Source organism: Salvelinus namaycush, chromosome 25 (assembly GCF_016432855.1).
Source record: "Salvelinus namaycush isolate Seneca chromosome 25, SaNama_1.0, whole genome shotgun sequence".
Classification (NCBI taxonomy): Eukaryota; Metazoa; Chordata; class Actinopteri; order Salmoniformes; family Salmonidae; genus Salvelinus; species Salvelinus namaycush.
The window spans coordinates 38,535,757-38,553,597 of NC_052331.1; the positions used below are offsets into that span (position 1 = coordinate 38,535,757).

Below are 17,841 nucleotides of genomic sequence, written 5' to 3' on the forward strand. Positions count from 1 at the left end.
CTCACTCTGCGGAGGACAATGGATCAACTGTTAGTTGACAAGGTGTAAATCAGAAGTTCACCCAAATCTTCCATTGCCATTAATGCATAATACATGTGAACGTAAAGACTAACACACACAGATCTGAAGATAAGCTTGGGTCTATAAGGACAATGAGAAAATCACCAAATGTAATTATGACCAGGGATGTTTACTTTTTTATGAAAGAAGTTGGAGGGGACATGCATTCATAGGAACTTTGTGCTTGTAACCCTTCAATTATGATTGACTGTGGGGGAATCTCTATAGCTACAGTGCCTACACGTCAATCAAAGGTCTTACATCACAGGGTAATATGGTATCATTCCTATTCCAAAGCAACATTTTAGGAAATGCTGCAATGAATGTCCCACATTACAAAAGTTCCCTCTGATCCAAGAGTCAAAGAATCAAAGGACTGCTCACCAATGATAGTCTACTCTTCAAAAGCAATCACAAAAAACAATAACAGACGACAAAAAAACTATTAAGATACTGAATAAGTACTCATATAACAAGTTTACCTGAAGAGATCGGAGGATTATATCACTACTTGTTTCTATGCGCGCCGATTGTGTCGTAATCATTGCAACGGTGAAAATGACCATAGCGGCTGCATTTTCTCTCTTCTAACAAAGCCTATGGCAGAGGGAGTCTGCTGTATTCAAGACAGCCGTGAAACTATACTGAACAAAAATATAAACGCAACATGGAACAATTTAAAAGATTTTATTGTGTTACAGTTAAGGAAATCAGTCAATTGAAATAAATAAATTTGGCCCTAATCTATTGGTTTCGCATGACAGGGAATAGAGGTATGCATCTGTTGGTCAAAGTCACCTTAATAAATAAATAAATAAATAAAGTAGGGGCGTGGATCAGAAAACCAGTCAGTATCTGGTGTGACAAATCATTTACCTCACGCAGCGCAACACATCTCCTTCACATAGAGTTGATCAGGATGTTGATTGTGGCCTGTGGAATGTTGTCCCACTCCTCTTCAATGGCTGTGCGAAGTTGCTGGATATTGCTGGGGACTGGAACACGCTGTCGTACACATCGATCCGGAGCATCCCAAATATCCTCAAATAGTGACATGTCTGGTGAGTATGCAGGCCATGGAAGAACGGGGTGATTTTCAGCTTCCAGGAATTGTGTACAGATCCTTGCGACATGGGGCCGTGCATTATCAAACTGAAACATGAGGTTATGGCGGCGTTAGAATGGCGCGACAATGGGCCTCAGGGTCTCGTTACGGTATCTCTGTGCATTCAAACTGCCATCGATAAAATACAATTGGAGGCGGCTTATTGGAGAGAAATTAACAATACATTTTATGGCAACAGTTCTGGTAGACATTCCTGCAGTCAGCATGCCAATTGCATGTTTTCTCAACTTGAGAAGTGAAAACTTCCCATAACTTATTTAACATATCTTATATTATAATACATAATAAAAATCTGCAAAGTCTAACCATGTTTGAGGCTTATTTACAATGACTGCCTACCCCGGCCAAACCCGGACGAAGCTGGGCCAATTGTGCGCTGCCCTATAGCCTCTTGTGCTACTTTTTTTTTTTTTTTTTTTAAATTTTATATATTTTCCTAATTCTATTTCTTGAACTGCATTGTTGGTTAAGGGCTTGTAAGTAAGCATCTCGCGGTAAGATTGAGGTACCTGTTGATTTGGCCCATGTGTCAAATACCATTTGATTTAGATGTGTAAACAAGTTTGTCTACTGTTCAATAGTTACAATCATAGGAGTTCTGGCGCTGACGTGTGAGGTCCACTCCACACGATCAATGATGTTGCAATAATGAATCATTTCTTGTCTTGACACTGTTTTGTCGGTAATGACGTACAGAATACACCATTTCCCAGCAACCCTTCTTACTTTACCCGCCCTATATTAAAATGAGAAGGTGGGGCTACAAAGACAACTCGGCGTTTCATTGGTCGGTGAGCCGGCGTTGGGAACATGCGACAACTAGATCATTCTTTCTTGTGCGTTTCCAACGTCGTCGCCGCCGCCGGTGAACAGGTACAAGACCGGTGAGAAAAAGCTTTCATTATATTTAAACGTATATGAACCACACCTGATATAGTCACGAATAAAAAAAATTCGGGTGTGGGCTTTAGTAAGAAGGGAAGTGATACATTATTGATTCGATCAGTAACTAGCTAACTAAAGTCGAGCTAGCATACCCGCCGGTAAACTAGCTAGTTACACAATGCAGTGAAGAGTACCACGAGTTGCTTCGGCATTAGCCACCAGTTAGCTGAATCATTACTTGGAGTCTGACTCAATCGTTTTTGGATTTCTAGCCAGCGGAATTAATGGCATCTGTCAAATTAAAGGATAAGAAGGCCCACACGGAACTCCTGGATTTGTGATAAGGTTTCTAACTCTAGATTCGGGGGTAATTTTAGCTAGGCAATTTTGCCTTTGGTTGAATATATCCGTTGTATCTTTTCGACCTGGCCTTTAGCTAGCGAATGTTAGCTTGGTCATTTCGGGCCCTCTATTTCAGCCTCCATATAAAATGGCCTAGGGCGCCAGTTTCGCATCTAGTTAGCTACTGCAGTTGGCTAGTTGATTAAATTATGTAGCTACTAGTTACGCACAGTTCTTACAGGATATTGGTTAAAATAGTTAACTAGGTAAATGGCAGGAAATGCGTGTGAGGACGACACGTGAGATGACATTACCCACCTGTCTAACTACCCCGGTTCTTCAACACTTATTGCTATGCTGTAAGAACGAACAAGCTTGCTAACCTAGCTACAAGGAAAATGATCCTGGTATCTGGCATTTATTGGTGTTGAGTAACGATGGTAGGCCCGGAATGTACTGCTGTTGCTATCACCACGGCACCAATGCATTACACAAATATAATTAGCTAGTTACATACCGTTAGCGATCTTGGCGTAAAATCCATCAGCGGTGTAACCAGATATGAACTAGCAATTTCCAATGTCTCGTCTTTGATTGCGGTTCATATGAATGGAAACCAATGACGTCTATAAACACTAGCTTGTGTTAATGCGATGTAGCTAATGAGGCTTTGAAGCCACCGGCCTCCATATTGGTGCTCCTCGGAAGGCCCAGTCCTCCATAGGAATTAATGTAATTCTGCAGTATTTCAAAAACATTTAAGCACCAAATTACATGTATTTGTTGTAGTGGGGGCAGTCAAATTGTTACAAAAATGTTATTTTTACCCATTTTTCTCCCCAATTTCATGATATCCAATTGGTAGTTAGTCTTGTCCCATCGCTGCAACTCCCGTACGGGCGAGGCGAAGGTCGAGAGCCGTGTGTCCGCAAACTCGACCCTGCCGCACTGCTTCTTGACACACTGCTCACTTAACCCGGAAGCCAGCCGCACCTATGTGTCGGAGGAAACACCGTCCAGCTGGCGACCAAAGTCAGCGTGCATGCACCCGGCCCGCCACAAGGAGTCTCTAGAGCGCGATGGGACAAGGACATCCCAGGCCGGCTAAACCCTCCCCTAACCCGGTTGACACTGGGCCAATTGTGTGCTGCCTCATGGGACTCCCAGTCGTGGCCGGCTGCGACACATCCTGGGATCAAACCTGGGTCTGTAGTGATGAATCTAGCATGGCGATGCAGTGCCTTAGACCGCTGTGCCACTCGGGAGGCCGTGTTTTATATATATATTTTTAATGTTTAGGTTACATAATACAATACTAAAATATGCATTAAGGAGTCTAATAGAATATACAGACACACTTTCAAATATTTTTTTTTACTTTGGAATACCAAAATGGCTGTGCGGTGGCTTCAAAACAGTGCCCCCTGTATGTCATCTAGGGTTAATACATATCAATAATGGCAACTTAGGCTGGAAGTACTCCAAGTCTTCCACTAAAGCCAGATCAAGCAGGTATTTATCAGGGTTGAATGCATTGAATTTCTCATTTAGCTGGTCAGCAACAAGTCACCTTGAATCTAACACAGGCGACCCTTTAAGTCAACCATTTATATAATGATACTTTAATTTGTTTACTCTTATGCTAGCTAATGGAAATAAGGTGTTGGGAAACACCCAACATTGACTTGCTACTCTTTTCCATTTTAGTGGCTGCATCAAACAATACAAATTTACTTTCACCTGAAAACTGCTTAGCTACCGTATTAGCCTCTCTGATAATCCAGATGCAGGGAACACAATGTTACTGACCCGGTTTCCCCTGCTTTGTCCCCCTTCTCGCTGTGTCTTCAGGTTGAATTTTTTTTCTCGAGGTCCGCAGCAGCCATGCCCTCCGACCTGGCCAAGAAGAAGGCGCAGAAGAAGAAGGAAGCCGCCAAAACCCGGCAGAAGGCCAAAAAACCAGGAGAGGACGGAGAGGACGGAGAGAAACCAGAGCAAGGCCAGCAGAATGGAGCAGAAAGCAATGGTAATAGTTGTCTATCATAGAGAAACTAAAGGGCTTAAGTCTAAATCCTCTCCACAGCTACTTTAGGTGCTCAGAAATGTATTTTGTATTCTTCTTGCACTAAAATGTAAATAGCTCTTGAGCGTCTGCTAAATTACTGTCATGTTGGTGCCTCATGTTAAATATGGGTTGACTGGTACGCATATGTCTGTCAGTGGAGATGGATATCCTCTTTTTCATGTATAAAATAAAATGGCAAACTAAATGTCCCACTGTGTCACAGGAGTGGATATCCTGACCCAGGAGATGGACGAGTTTGAGCTGAAGAAAACTGAGGCGCGGGCGGTGACCGGCATCCTGGCGTCGCACCCCAACAGCACAGACGTCCACGTCGCCAGCTTGTCGCTCACCTTCCACGGGCAGGAGCTGCTGCAGGACACCAGCCTGGAGCTCAACTCGGGCCGCCGCTATGGCCTCATTGGCCTCAACGGCACCGGTAAGTAGTTACCGCCACCTGAGTTGTGTTCACTAGGCACAAAACGGAAGAAACCCCTCAAATAACATTTTGGGTAGAAACACACATTTACATTTTTCATTGCAGAACATTTTGTTACAGTGTGTTCTAATGAACATGACCCAGCGCATTTGGGACACCTTTTTTGCTATGTCATTTTCAGCGGTGGGTACACCCGTCTCAGTGGGACACCTTTTCAACCAACTCAGCCGTTTATTGGAACAATGACCACCTTATTTACGAATACAACATTTGATCTCCTATGGGGACTCTACTTTTCCAGGTAAATCCATGTTACTGTCAGCCATTGGCCACCGCGAGATACCTATCCCAGAGCACATTGACATCTACCACCTGACCCGTGAGATGGCGCCCAGCGACAAGACGGCCCTGCAGTGTGTCATGGAGGTGGACGCGGAGAGGATCCATCTGGAGAAGGAGGCCGAGCGCCTGGCCTCCGAGGACTGTGAGTGTCTTGCATTCGTCCTTCGCTTACTTTGTCCTCGTAGGAAGACCATTGCTAAAAGTGTCTCAAATGGAGCATTTTAAGGTTGTTCCTATTTAGCTAAACGTTTTGTACCTTGCTGTGGTGATAGTGATTGCTTTAATAATGGTGGATAGGTTGTAGTAGTTTAGAGTATTTCCACGTTACCATGGGAACTGTGCTCACCATGGCAGCTTCCCTTCCTAGGCGTGGTACACTACTTCCCATGTCCCGAACAGTCCTACAGAATGAGTTCCCTTCATGATGTAGCGTCGGGCAAAGGGCACAAAGGCTTATTTGGTGGCATGACAACCGTGATTACATTTCACCCCCAACCAGTTAAAATGAAAACCATTGAGTAGAAGTTCCCTCCCTTCTGTCCACCACTCCAATTCATCTCCCTTCTCTTTTCCTACTCTCTCTCGCTCCTTTTTCTCTCCCCTAAAGCTGAGTGTGAGAAGCTGATGGAGCTGTACGAGCGTCTGGAAGAGCTGGACGCAGACAAGGCCGAGGTACGGGCCTCCCAGATCCTCCACGGCCTGGGCTTTACTGCCGCCATGCAGCAGAAGAAGCTTAAGGATTTCAGCGGAGGCTGGAGGATGCGTGTCGCTCTGGCCAGGTAAAACCCTCCCTGTACAATACAAACCTGAACCTGTATTCATAAAGCGTCTCATAGTAGTAGTGCTGATCTAGGATCAGGTCTTCATTATCCACAGCTCTGGATCTGTATTCATAAAACATCTCAGTGAAGGAGTGCTGATCTAGGATCCGTTATATAACTTTTGAATCATAACAGGTGGGGGACCTGATCCTAGATCAGCAATCCTACTGTGAGACACTTTATGAATACAGGCCTTGAGCCCAGTCTTTTTCCTAGACTCTCAAGCATCGCACAAAAATTATCTTTTTAACATCTGTCTAGAAAAAAATGTCTTATCTTCATGAAAGGGTAGGGGCTGGGCCACTAAGGTTCTGAATGGCCTAGGAGTATGGGATATATATTTGAATGCTGCGTAGGCGTTTGGCTCAGAACTGTTTGGGAAGTGATGTAAAGAAAGGCCGAATGATAGTGCCGCCGCCAAGCAGTATGTTCACAGTGCGGCGACGCGGTGACAAAAATGGACCGAAGCGTTTATCTGATCCCTACAGTTCTGTGCACTCTTCTCTTCCGTTCCACTTTGCCCAGATGCCTTTAGTCATTAAAAACAATTATAGGATTAAAAGGTTTTAAGATGAAAAACTCTAAATCACACATCAATAAGACCTTAGCGTGAATGGGTGTTTTTCATTTGCAAATGCCCTGTTTCTTTTGTTTTGGGTAGCCCCCCCCCCCCCCTCAAAAAGTAATGTCTTGTGTGTTCCTCGTCTCCAGAGCCCTGTTCTTGAAGCCCTTCATGTTGCTGCTGGATGAGCCCACCAATCACTTGGACCTGGATGCCTGTGTGTGGCTGGAGGAAGAGCTTAGCCAGTAAGACCATTTACGTGTGTGTAAGATGTAGGACATTACTTTTCTAGACACAATTGTGCCGTTTATCATTTACTTTTTATTAACCTGAAAAGCCACTTTAGATTGGTTGAAGACAGGTTTCTGCTATGACCTACTGTGTTTTGGATTGATCGACAACTCCAGAGGTAAACTAGGAAATAATTTAAACGTGTTTACGCCGTCTACTCCTTTAAGATATTACTGCTGCTGTGACATGATGTAAACAAAAGGCCGAATTATAGTGTCCCTGCCTGGCAGTATATTGTCAGTACGGGGGCGCGTTGACAAAAACTAGACCGAAGCGTTTATCTGATCCCAGCAGCATGCCACAGTGTAGAACGGACGCCACAGGGTTTGTTAGTTCCAACATGAGATGTTTTAAACATTGCTCATGGAGTTTACTCGTCTGTGCTAAACCACTAGCTATATACTTACTTTGACTATAATCTTTTACACCAAACATGGGGATTCTTCATCCAAATGTAACTCAAGATTATCTTTGTCGGTATTTTGAAGTGTCCACTTTTTTTCCCCCAACAGATTTAAACGTATTTTGGTCCTGATTTCCCATTCGCAAGACTTCCTTAACGGCGTGTGCACCAACATCATGCACTTACACGAGCGCAAGCTGAAATACTACACGGTAAGAGCAACTGCACCCTCCCACTAGCCAACATGGACCAATGAGATGTTTGTCTGGCTTAGAATAATGCTCCAAGTCAGAGCAGTTGCATTTCCTGTCTTCAGTTGATAAATAAAACACCAGTTTATCATACTTACCAGGGCCTAAAATTAACACCTGCCAAACATGGGTAGAATTCGGCATTGGCGGCGGGTAAGTATGTCTAATTCACCAGCCATGTGAATTACAGGGATGTAAACAAATTTGTGCACAAATTGAGCGAAATAAGCTTTTTGTGCGTATGGAGAATTTCAGGGATTGTTTTTATTTCAGCTCATGAAACATGGGACCAACACTTCTTGCGTTTTATATTTTTGTTCTGTGTAAATTAAATCGAGCAATATACCACATCACTTATTACTCGTAATACATTTGTTTTAGAAACATTACTAAGCATGCTCATGTTTTGTGTGTAATTATTGCAAAAATATTTTTGGCTGGTTTAAAAAAAAAATCTGGCTGGTAGAAAATATTTCTACCTGCCACCGTGATTGGTATACAAAAAAGTTAGTGTTACACCTTGATACTTTCTCGGACTTCAACCATCTACTAGTTTTATATTACATTTGCCCTTGGTGAGTTACTCTGGATAAAAGTTACTATATTCAAGTCATAAGAACAAAGGAAAATGACTCCGGTGTGCGAGTACATCCCATTTCAAGTGTAAAATGGTACTCATGTAAAAACAAATGTTTGTTTAATTCCTGGTAGGGCAGGGATGGGCAACTTTGATTGGGGGGGGGGGCAGAAAAAATGATGAGCTGCAGTTGTGCTTGGGTCTGTGTACCAACATCCATTCTCCCCCTGACGTGGGCTAATTTAATTTGAGTGACTATCAGTGACTGACACAACAAGACTAACTACTGATGGACAACCAAATTTCGTAAAATTGTACCTTGTGTATTCTACTCTTGATCCGAGGGCCTTCAAAGGGGGACACCAGTTCCCTATCCCTGTGGTAGGGTAACTGTTTGTTTACATCCTGGTAGGGCAACTGTTTCACTTCCTGGTAGGGCAACTATGTTTGTTTACTTCCTGGTAGGGCAACTACGATCAGTACATAAAGACCAGGGAGGAGCTGGAAGAGAACCAGATGAAGAGATTCAACTGGGAGCAGGACCAGATCAAACACATGAAGGTATCTAAGATTCCCTTTCTCTAAACAGGCTTCACTAGTGGTTTGGCGTTTTTTATTTATGTGAAATTCGGGCTGACGCCGGTATTATGTGATGGATCAAGCATAGTGATGGGTTATTTTGGAACCACCTAGGGTGTGGTCGTTTCATACAAACTGTTTTTAAGTTCAATAAACTCAAGTGACGCAATGATGAGAGGAAGTGTTGGGATTGAAGGGCTTCACCAAACAGTTATTTCTTTTGTAAACCTCCCTTTCTCTCCTTACCACCCCACCAGAACTACATAGCCCGGTTTGGGCACGGCTCAGCCAAGCTGGCTCGCCAAGCCCAGAGTAAAGAGAAAACCCTGCAGAAGATGGTGGCCTCTGGCCTGACTGAGAGCGTTTCCAATGACAAAGTAAGTTTGTTTAGTGACTTTGACTCGGTGGACAAAGGTGACAGTGCTTCCCATATAGGGTTTGAACAGGTGGTCTTTTTTTTTTTGTATAATTAGTTTTGACTACAGCCCAGGGCAAGTCACATGGTCAGAATTCTCTGGACTATAGTAAAAGTGGATATTACTGCAGGTAACTCTTATTTAAAAAAAAATCTGAACATAGTTATGGTCTATTGTGATGCAAAGAAGTGTACAGTAGATGCCACAGAGTGAGTGAGTTCCAGGATAATAGATTTGTTTTATAGAATTGCAAAATAGAAACTACAATCTCATAGCTCCATTCAGGGTGGTAGGTCACAAGGCAGGGATCATCCTGAACTCCTCCCTCAGATCTGAGGACAGTAAGCTCATATCATCCTAAACTCCTCCCCGAGGACAGTCAGCTCATATCATCCTAAACTCGTCCCCGAGGACAGTCAGCTCATAGCATCCTAAACTCCTCCCCGAGGACAGTCAGCTCATAGCATCCTAAACTCCTCCCCGAGGACAGTCAGCTCATAGCATCCTAAACTCCTCCCCGAGGACAGTCAGCTCATAGCATCCTAAACTCCTCCCCGAGGACAGTCAGCTCATAGCATCCTAAACTCCTCCCCGAGGACAGTCAGCTCATAGCATCCTAAACTCCTCCCCGAGGACAGTCAGCTCATAGCATCCTAAACTCCTCCCCGAGGACAGTCAGCTCATAGCATCCTAAACTCCTCCCCGAGGACAGTCAGCTCATAGCATCCTAAACTCCTCCCCGAGGACAGTCAGCTCATAGCATCCTAAACTCCTCCCCGAGGACAGTCAGCTCATAGCATCCTAAACTCCTCCCCGAGGACAGTCAGCTCATAGCATCCTAAACTCCTCCCCGAGGACAGTCAGCTCATAGCATCCTAAACTCCTCCCCGAGGACAGTCAGCTCATAGCATCCTAAACTCCTCCCCGAGGACAGTCAGCTCATAGCATCCTAAACTCCTCCCCGAGGACAGTCAGCTCATTCTTCTCTTTTCCTTTAGACCCTGTCATTTTGTTTTCCTCCCTGTGGGAAGATTCCCCCTCCGGTCATCATGGTACAGAATGTCAGCTTCAAGTACTCTGATGACCAGGTAGGTGATTGTTTCACTTCTGAATATTTTTATCAATTTGTTTTATTTATGAGAAAAGAGAAATTCCAGCTCCAAACTACTCGAATCATGTTTTTTGCGATATTGTTTGGGTGAATTTCTTATATTTTTCCCTTGTTTGACATTTCAGCCCCATATATACAAGAACCTTGAGTTTGGCATAGACCTCGACACCCGAGTGGCCCTTGTGGGGCCCAACGGGGCCGGGAAATCCACCCTGCTCAAACTTCTCACTGGAGAGGTGAGTCTTGAAATTTATGATTTTATATGGTCATTTAGCTAACTAATTGTTCTGCTATTCGGCCATGCCATGAGGCATTACCTTAATGGTACCATTTTTACTGATAAGTGAGGGGCCAATGAGTAGAAACCATGTAAGTTGTCATTTTTTTTTCATTTCCTGTTCAGTTGTCTTTTCTAGTAAAATGTTTTTTTGGTTTTTTTTTGCTTCAACTTCTCGAAGTATAAATGTTTCTGATCAGACATCCGTCTCCTCTCTCTCCACCCCGACTTACTTCATTCTTTGTCCTCAGCTCCTCCCTACTGACGGTATGATTCGCAAGAACTCCCACGTCAAGATTGGAAGATATCACCAGGTACTGTACCATTTTAAAATGTACTAATAGCCTAAACTGTTTTGACAATTGTGTCCGTAATGGACAGAAACATTAACATTTTTTTATGCGTGTTCCTACAATGGCAAAAATTGGAGTAGACTGCAAATTTTGAGATGACGGGATGGTCAGTGGCATCTTTAGTTTTATTTCATTACTTGAAGTTAGACATCCTCCAGTGATTTTATTTATTATCTAAAAAAAATAATTTGCACTTATCCCAATTTAAAAAAGTGATGTACACGCATTAACCCCCTAGAGTCGATGTCTGCGCCCCTGCAGAAATCGAATTGGCATTAAAATAAATCCATCAATCTGTCAGTTTAAGATAGATATATATATCTATATATTTTTTGGGGGGGGGGGGTGTCTCAATCCACCGCATCCATCTTGGGACAACTTCAGAAGTTAGACATTTTTTACAACTCTGCATGATTCACATGGCTGATCCTACTCTTTATTTCCCCTCTAAAGCATCTTACAGAGCAGCTGGAACTCGACCTCTCGCCCCTGGATTACATGATGAAGTGTTACCCAGAGATCAAGGAGAGGGAGGAGATGAGGAAGATCATTGGCCGCTATGGGCTGACGGGCAAACAGCAGGTCAGTTTGATCATTAGTGATCCTAAAACATTGTCATGTAGCAGGGTTTGATTGAGCCCGTCTGGCATGCCACGGGAGTGGGGTTTGTTTGATGCCACGGTAGTGGGGTTTGTTTGAGCCCGTCTGGCATGCCACGGTAGTGGGGTTTGATTGAGCCCGTCTGGCATGCCACGGGAGTGGGGTTTGTTTGATGCCACGGTAGTGGGGTTTGTTTGAGCCCGTCTGGCATGCCACGGTAGTGGGGTTTGTTTGAGCCCGTCTGGCATGCCACGGTAGTGGGGTTTGATTGAGCCCGTCTGGCATGCCACGGGAGTGGGGTTTGATTGAGCCCGTCTGGCATGCCATGGGAGTGGGGTTTGATTGAGCCCGTCTGGCATGCCATGGGAGTGGGGTTTGATTGAGCCCGTCTGGCATGCCATGGGAGTGGGGTTTGATTGAGCCCGTCTGGCATGCCACGGGAGTGGGGTTTGATTGAGCCCGTCTGGCATGCCATGGGAGTGGGTTTTGATTGGGCCCGTCTGGCATGCCACGGGAGTGGGTTTTGATTGGGCCCGTCTGGCATGCCACGGGAGTGGGGTTTGATTGAGCCCGTCTGGCATGCCATGGGAGTGGGGTTTGATTGAGCCCGTCTGGCATGCCACGGGAGTGGGTTTTGATTGGGCCCGTCTGGCATGCCACGGGAGTGGGGTTTGATTGGGCCCGTCTGGCATGCCACGGGAGTGGGTTTTGATTGGGCCCGTCTGGCATGCCACGGGAGTGGGTTTTGATTGGGCCCGTCTGGCATGCCACGGGAGTGGGGTTTGTTTGAGCCCGTCTGGCATGCCATGGGAGTGGGGTTTGTTTGATGCCACGGGAGTGGGGTTTGTTTGATGCCACGGGAGTGGGGTTTGTTTGATGCCACGGGAGTGGGGTTTGATTGAGCCCGTCTGGCATGACACGGGAGTAGGGTTTGATTGAGCCCGTCTGGCATGACACGGGAGTGGGGTTTGTACTTTTGGGACTATTCCATTGGTTCCATTTGTACCATTCAGGCTCCAAGGGCAGCTTATGTATTTGGAGAAAAAACGAATTATATTTGAGCCCAGGTTTGCAGGGTTGTAGTTAATTTAAATTAAACCGAAGTCGGAAATGTAATTAAAACCCTAGATGAATTGGGGGACTGTCTTACGACAATTTACATTTTAGTCATTTAGCAGACTCTTGTACAGAGTGACTTACAGGAGCAATTAGGGATAAGTGCCTTGCTCAAGGACACATCGGCAGATCTTTCACCCAGTCGGCTCAGAGATTGGAACCAGCGACCTGTCGATTACTGACCCAACGCTCTTAACCACTAGGCTACCTGCCGCCCTGATTTACTGACTTTTCTGCATTTTACCAGGTGAACCCCATCAGGAACCTATCTGATGGGCAGAAGTGCCGGGTGTGTTTTGCCTGGCTGGCTGGTCAGAATGCCCACATGCTCTTCCTGGATGAGCCCACCAATCACTTGGACATCGAGACCATTGACGCCCTGGCCGACGCCATCAACGAGTACGAGGGCGGCATGATGTTGGTTAGCCACGACTTCAGGCTCATCCAGCAGGTTCGGATAAAAAGATTAGAACACTTTGTTTTGTATGAAAGGGTTGATTTTAAATACATTGTTGGACAACTGCCACATTGTCTGAATATACTCCACCATGCCATTGGCACAGTGGTGCTGCATCGTTGCACTCCACTAATATACAGTAGCAGAGTCAACATATTTTGAAATGAGCTTATTATAAAACAGTCCTAGTTTACATAATACTTATGAAAAATCTTTGTTGGAAGAACTGGGATTGATGCACATTTGTCCCTTTTCTCAACCCCTTTTCTCCTTTTCGCTCCCTAGGTGGCACAGGAGATCTGGGTTTGTGAAAAGCAGACCATCACCAAATGGAACCGGGACATCTTGGCTTACAAACACCACCTGAAAAAGAAGATTGACAAAAATTCGCACGGTGTATAAAAAAACAAAAAATAAATATATATAAAAAACGACCTCCCCAGATTCAAGACTGGACTCCCAATTTCCCATTCCATCTTCACTTGACTATTTATCTCATGAAGCATGTTGTTCCTTTTCTAGATGCCCATTTCCTTCCTGCTTAAAGCCTCTTTACAGACTGCTGGAAGGTTGTGGTGCGTCCTAGTTGCCTTCCATTGCTACCCCTTCAACAGGCATTAATTTCTTTGAATTAAAAAGTTTTTTAAAAATATGTATCCATTTAATGTAGTGGAGAACATGTGCACTTTGTTTTTAATTCACGGTTCATGACTTTTCCAGATCTAGTAGGATATAAACTGCCTGCATGGTTGGGCAGGTTCTACATGTAATCCCTTACTAGTTACCTGTTCAAAATTGTCATCAGTAACGTAACTTTTGGATTACCCAAACTCGGTAACGTAATCTGATTACTTTCCCCTTTAGGAGGCATTAAAGACGCAAAATGATCCATGAAACGCATTTGTTGTCATCGGTGGTCTGACTTGTCAGACTCGCTCAGGTGGAACAAATTTAAACTTGCACCTTCCCCCCCCAATGCTGAATTGTCATTGAGAAAGGTGTCATAATGTATTTATTTCAGTAATCATACTTTTAATCCAAGAAGTAATCTAGTTTAAGTGTGTGTAATCTGATTACAATATGTTTTGCTGGGAACGTAACTGATTAGTTTTTAGTAATCAGATTACATGTAATCAGTTACTAGCCGCCTATACCGATTTTAGTTTCCTTTCACTTTAAAAAGAGCTTTATTTTGTCATTATTTAACACTGTACCTGCAATAATGGGAATGTCTGAAATAAAGGAGCAAAATAACTGACTTGGTTTGTTTTAAGTAACATGACAATGTTAACTTTGATTTAATCAGTAAGTTGAAATTATTGTGCTTTTACAGTGTCTTTTTAGCCTTCTAAATTTGTGTAGATATTTTAATTGATTGGCGTTAAAGCCCACATACTAGGTTTGGTTAGCTCTTAGCAGGGCTAGGCCATGCCAATGTCTGTGCCTCGCATACTCCCTTAAGACATTTGCTTGAAAAATGAGCAAAGCAGCAATATAATTTGTCCCTCTTGAGATGCCATTGCAACCTCAGCCAGTATACACTTCCTCAAAATGGTCAACTAGGATAAATTGAAAAACAATTCCGAATAGGTCTGTCACATCTAAGATGTTTGCTGCAGAATTTGTCAAGTGAAATAAATGTGTTTCTTGTTGAATGACAAACACTTAATTGAAGAATCCTGTCTGTAGTTGCCACTCCTATTAGTAGTACTGTTGACCTTTACACAGTTATGGCTAGAGGGATCGATCTTTTGTCAAATATGGGCAGAGACACTTTTGAGGAAATACGATTCCAATATATGGCCATTGTGTACATTGCCTATGTGTCGTCAATTGCATTCTGGGGGAAAGTAAAGCACTCCAAGTAGTGAATGGGAATCAATTGGGCGCAACAAATTAATTTTGTGAACTACAAATATTGTGAGGTAATTTACTTGTTCTCTGTAATATATAACTTGTTTTTTCCTTTCAATTAAGACCTAAGCTGTGTTCGAATACTCATACTAACCGTGCTTTTTGTGATGTAAATTGAGTATGCTTTTCAAATAAGTTACTTTGAAAAGTCAATAAGCAATGTAATAAAGTAATGACTTAACATTTTTATCCGCTCGTCGGACTTCGGCTGCATATTGTCTTCAAATCTTAAAATGTGAAGCCACTCCCATTTTCTGAAGAATTGCATTATGGGCCCTAAAACCATGGAAATAGTGTCCACTGCTTGTATACTTCGTATTTTGGCAAATGTTGTATGACATCTGGGAACTTTTGGCATACTAACTGTATGACCAATAAGCATACTACATACTCAATTTGTCACAAATAGTACAGTTAGTATGAGTATTCGAACACAGCTTAGGTCTTGATTGAAAGGAAAAAACAAAGACCTGCAGAAGCTAGGGTAGGCCTTCCGTGGAAGGAGTTTGACAACCCTGGCCTATGGCCAAAGTACAATCAGGGGTGTCAAACTCATTCCATGGAGGGCCAAGGGGCTGTGGGTTTTTGTTTTTTCCAATTAAGACCTAGACAACCAGGTGAAGGGAGTTCCTTACTAATTACAGTGGTGGAAAAAGTACCCGATTCTCATACTTGAGTAAAAGTAAAATGAAAGTCACCCCGTAAAATACTACTTGTGTTTAGTGAGTCCGCCAGGTGAGAGGCAGTAGAGATGACCAGGGATGTTCACTTGAACCTGTGTGTGAATTGGACCATTTCTGTCCTGCTTGCATTCAAAATGTAAGGAGTACTATTGGGTGTTAGGGAAAATGTATGGAGTAAAAAGTACATCTTTTTTTTTTTTGAAATGTAGTGAAAGTAAAAGTTGTCAAAATATAAATAGTAAAGTACAGATACCCCAAAAAACGACTTTAAAGTATTTTACACCACTGACTAATTAGTGACCTTAATTCATCCATCAAGTACAAGGGTGTACCCTACGTGGAATGAGTTTGATACATGTGCCATAGGCTTTCCCCAACGAACGAACCATGTCGGAATTGGGGCCTACAAAAAGACGCCATTACTATCGCTCGCTTTTTGAAAACGGGATTCCCATCTCCTTTCTCTAATATCTCTGGTGTAGGGGCTTTTATTTTGAAGGCAGAAACCGGAAAATCCTTTAGTGGTGTGTTTTCTATGAACGTCCTTGCTACTTGGCATCCTTGGGACGTCCCAACCCCGACGTTACCCCATTGGACATTTAAAATGGTTACGGTAGGGGTTTAATGCCGCGTTCGAAACAACTGGGAACTCGGAAAAAATATGAGGTCAAATCATGACGTCATATCTTCAGGCCCGAAAGGCAGAGCTCTAGAAATAAAATAAAAAAGCTCTAGAATGAGACCCAAGTTCCTGAGTTGGAATTCCAAGTTGGATAACCATTCAAAACAAATTTTCCAGTCGCAGCTGATATACTGTGTATATATATATATATATGTATCTTGGTGGGGGGGGGGGGATGGGATGCATGCCAGCAAAGCCACTACAAATCACATCACTAAACCAGTTGGGACAGCTTTATGTAGGCCCTAACCGTTTGTGGGCACCGTTATAGGATAATTAATGTATTGCTTAGTGTTGTGTTGTGGCTTTGCAGTAAATACTGCCTTTAAAAAAAACATGGCTGACTTTCGTAAACAAACAATTGGGATTTACAAACTATGACATAAGGGGACAACAAGCGGATAATAGGCAATCTGAAATTTGTCGCATTCGAATTGTCTACAGACACGTCGATAGACAAAAGATTTACAAACTATGGAATAAGGGAGCAACAAGCAGATAAGAGGCAATCTGCAATTTCGATTAAGACATTAATGAGCGAGCTAGGACGGACATAGTCAATATAACTATTTGTTCAGCACTTTTGAAATGTACAGCGACAGATTTCAGAATGTAGGCTGTTCTTACAATGTTCTCCCTGTACACAAAGTCAGAATCGTAGGATAAATAAAGGGGGCATTTAAGCAGACAATGAAAACTCTTACAATATTCAATGATTACATTTCTATAAAACAGGTTATAGGCTACATGTGCACCACCAAGTCAGAACAGTAGGTGAAATTAAGAGGGGTAAATAGACCAAATTATTATGGTGAGGCACATTGGCTACTAACATCTTACTACACAACATACACTTAGTTTTACTTTCTTAGCTAACGTATATAAAGCTACCTGGCATATTACATCATTTATGCAGCAGCATACAATACATTTTTGGACTCACCTTGTTGTGCTGTGCTCACTTGAACAGGAAGGTGGCGCGGCGGTCCTTTGTAGGCAAATTTTGTCACCAAAGTCTGGCATTCTCTGGATTTATGGTGCTTTCAAAACAACTGGGAACTCAGACAAAAACCAGGTTGAATCATGATGACGTCATTGATCTATCTTCAGGTCATGGCTCTAGAAAGAGGCCGGATTTAAAATTCAGAGTTGGATGACCGTTCAAAATGTATTTTCCCAGTCGGAGCTCATTTATTCCCGACTTCCCAGTTGTCTTGAACTCCCTAAAGTCAAGTTTTCACAGTTCCGAGTTAACAGTTGTTTTGAGCGCACCACAAATCATGCTTCATTGACAGCATGGCCAATGTTGAATGTTTTTCATCTTAAACTTGGAAAAGAGCCCCTTAATCCCAGATTTGGGACCACACAGCGACTCCACTGAATAGCAGGCTAGTGATTGCTTTGCAATTCTTGCAGTTAGCCACTGTCACCGATTACTTTCAAACCACTCATTGTTGAATTTGCGATTTCCAACTTGTGTAATGTTTATGTC

The 17,841-nt window shown here is 43.2% G+C and overlaps 1 protein-coding gene across 2 annotated transcripts; it reads left to right on the forward strand.

Moving 5' to 3' along the window:
- Nucleotides 1-1,028: 1,028 nt before the first annotated feature.
- LOC120020702 (ATP-binding cassette sub-family F member 2-like) lies at nucleotides 1,029-13,708 on the forward strand. Of its 2 annotated transcripts, none has more exons than XM_038964415.1 (15): nucleotides 1,029-1,121; nucleotides 4,265-4,439; nucleotides 4,702-4,914; nucleotides 5,216-5,398; nucleotides 5,864-6,035; nucleotides 6,789-6,884; nucleotides 7,443-7,545; nucleotides 8,627-8,722; nucleotides 8,998-9,117; nucleotides 10,155-10,244; nucleotides 10,393-10,503; nucleotides 10,796-10,858; nucleotides 11,351-11,479; nucleotides 12,861-13,064; nucleotides 13,356-13,708. In XM_038964415.1, the coding sequence occupies exons 2-15, from the start codon at nucleotides 4,298-4,300 to the stop codon at nucleotides 13,470-13,472; spliced, it is 1,839 nt and encodes a 612-aa protein (XP_038820343.1). In that variant the 5' UTR covers nucleotides 1,029-1,121; nucleotides 4,265-4,297; the 3' UTR covers nucleotides 13,473-13,708. The 2 variants fall into 2 exon arrangements, with proteins under 2 accessions (XP_038820343.1, XP_038820342.1); XM_038964414.1 differs by lacking the exon at nucleotides 1,029-1,121 and adding an exon at nucleotides 1,992-2,070.
- The last annotated feature ends 4,133 nt before the right edge of the window (nucleotides 13,709-17,841 follow it).

Excerpts from the sequence above, each read along its gene's own strand:
- LOC120020702 (XM_038964415.1), top strand. The coding sequence starts at position 4,298 with ATGCCCTCCGACCTGGCCAAGAAGAAGGCGCAGAAGAAGAAGGAAGCC. Across the intron at positions 4,440-4,701 it reads GAATGGAGCAGAAAGCAATG|GAGTGGATATCCTGACCCAG; the intron begins GTAATAGTTGTC and ends ACTGTGTCACAG. Across the intron at positions 10,859-11,350 it reads AGATTGGAAGATATCACCAG|CATCTTACAGAGCAGCTGGA; the intron begins GTACTGTACCAT and ends TCCCCTCTAAAG.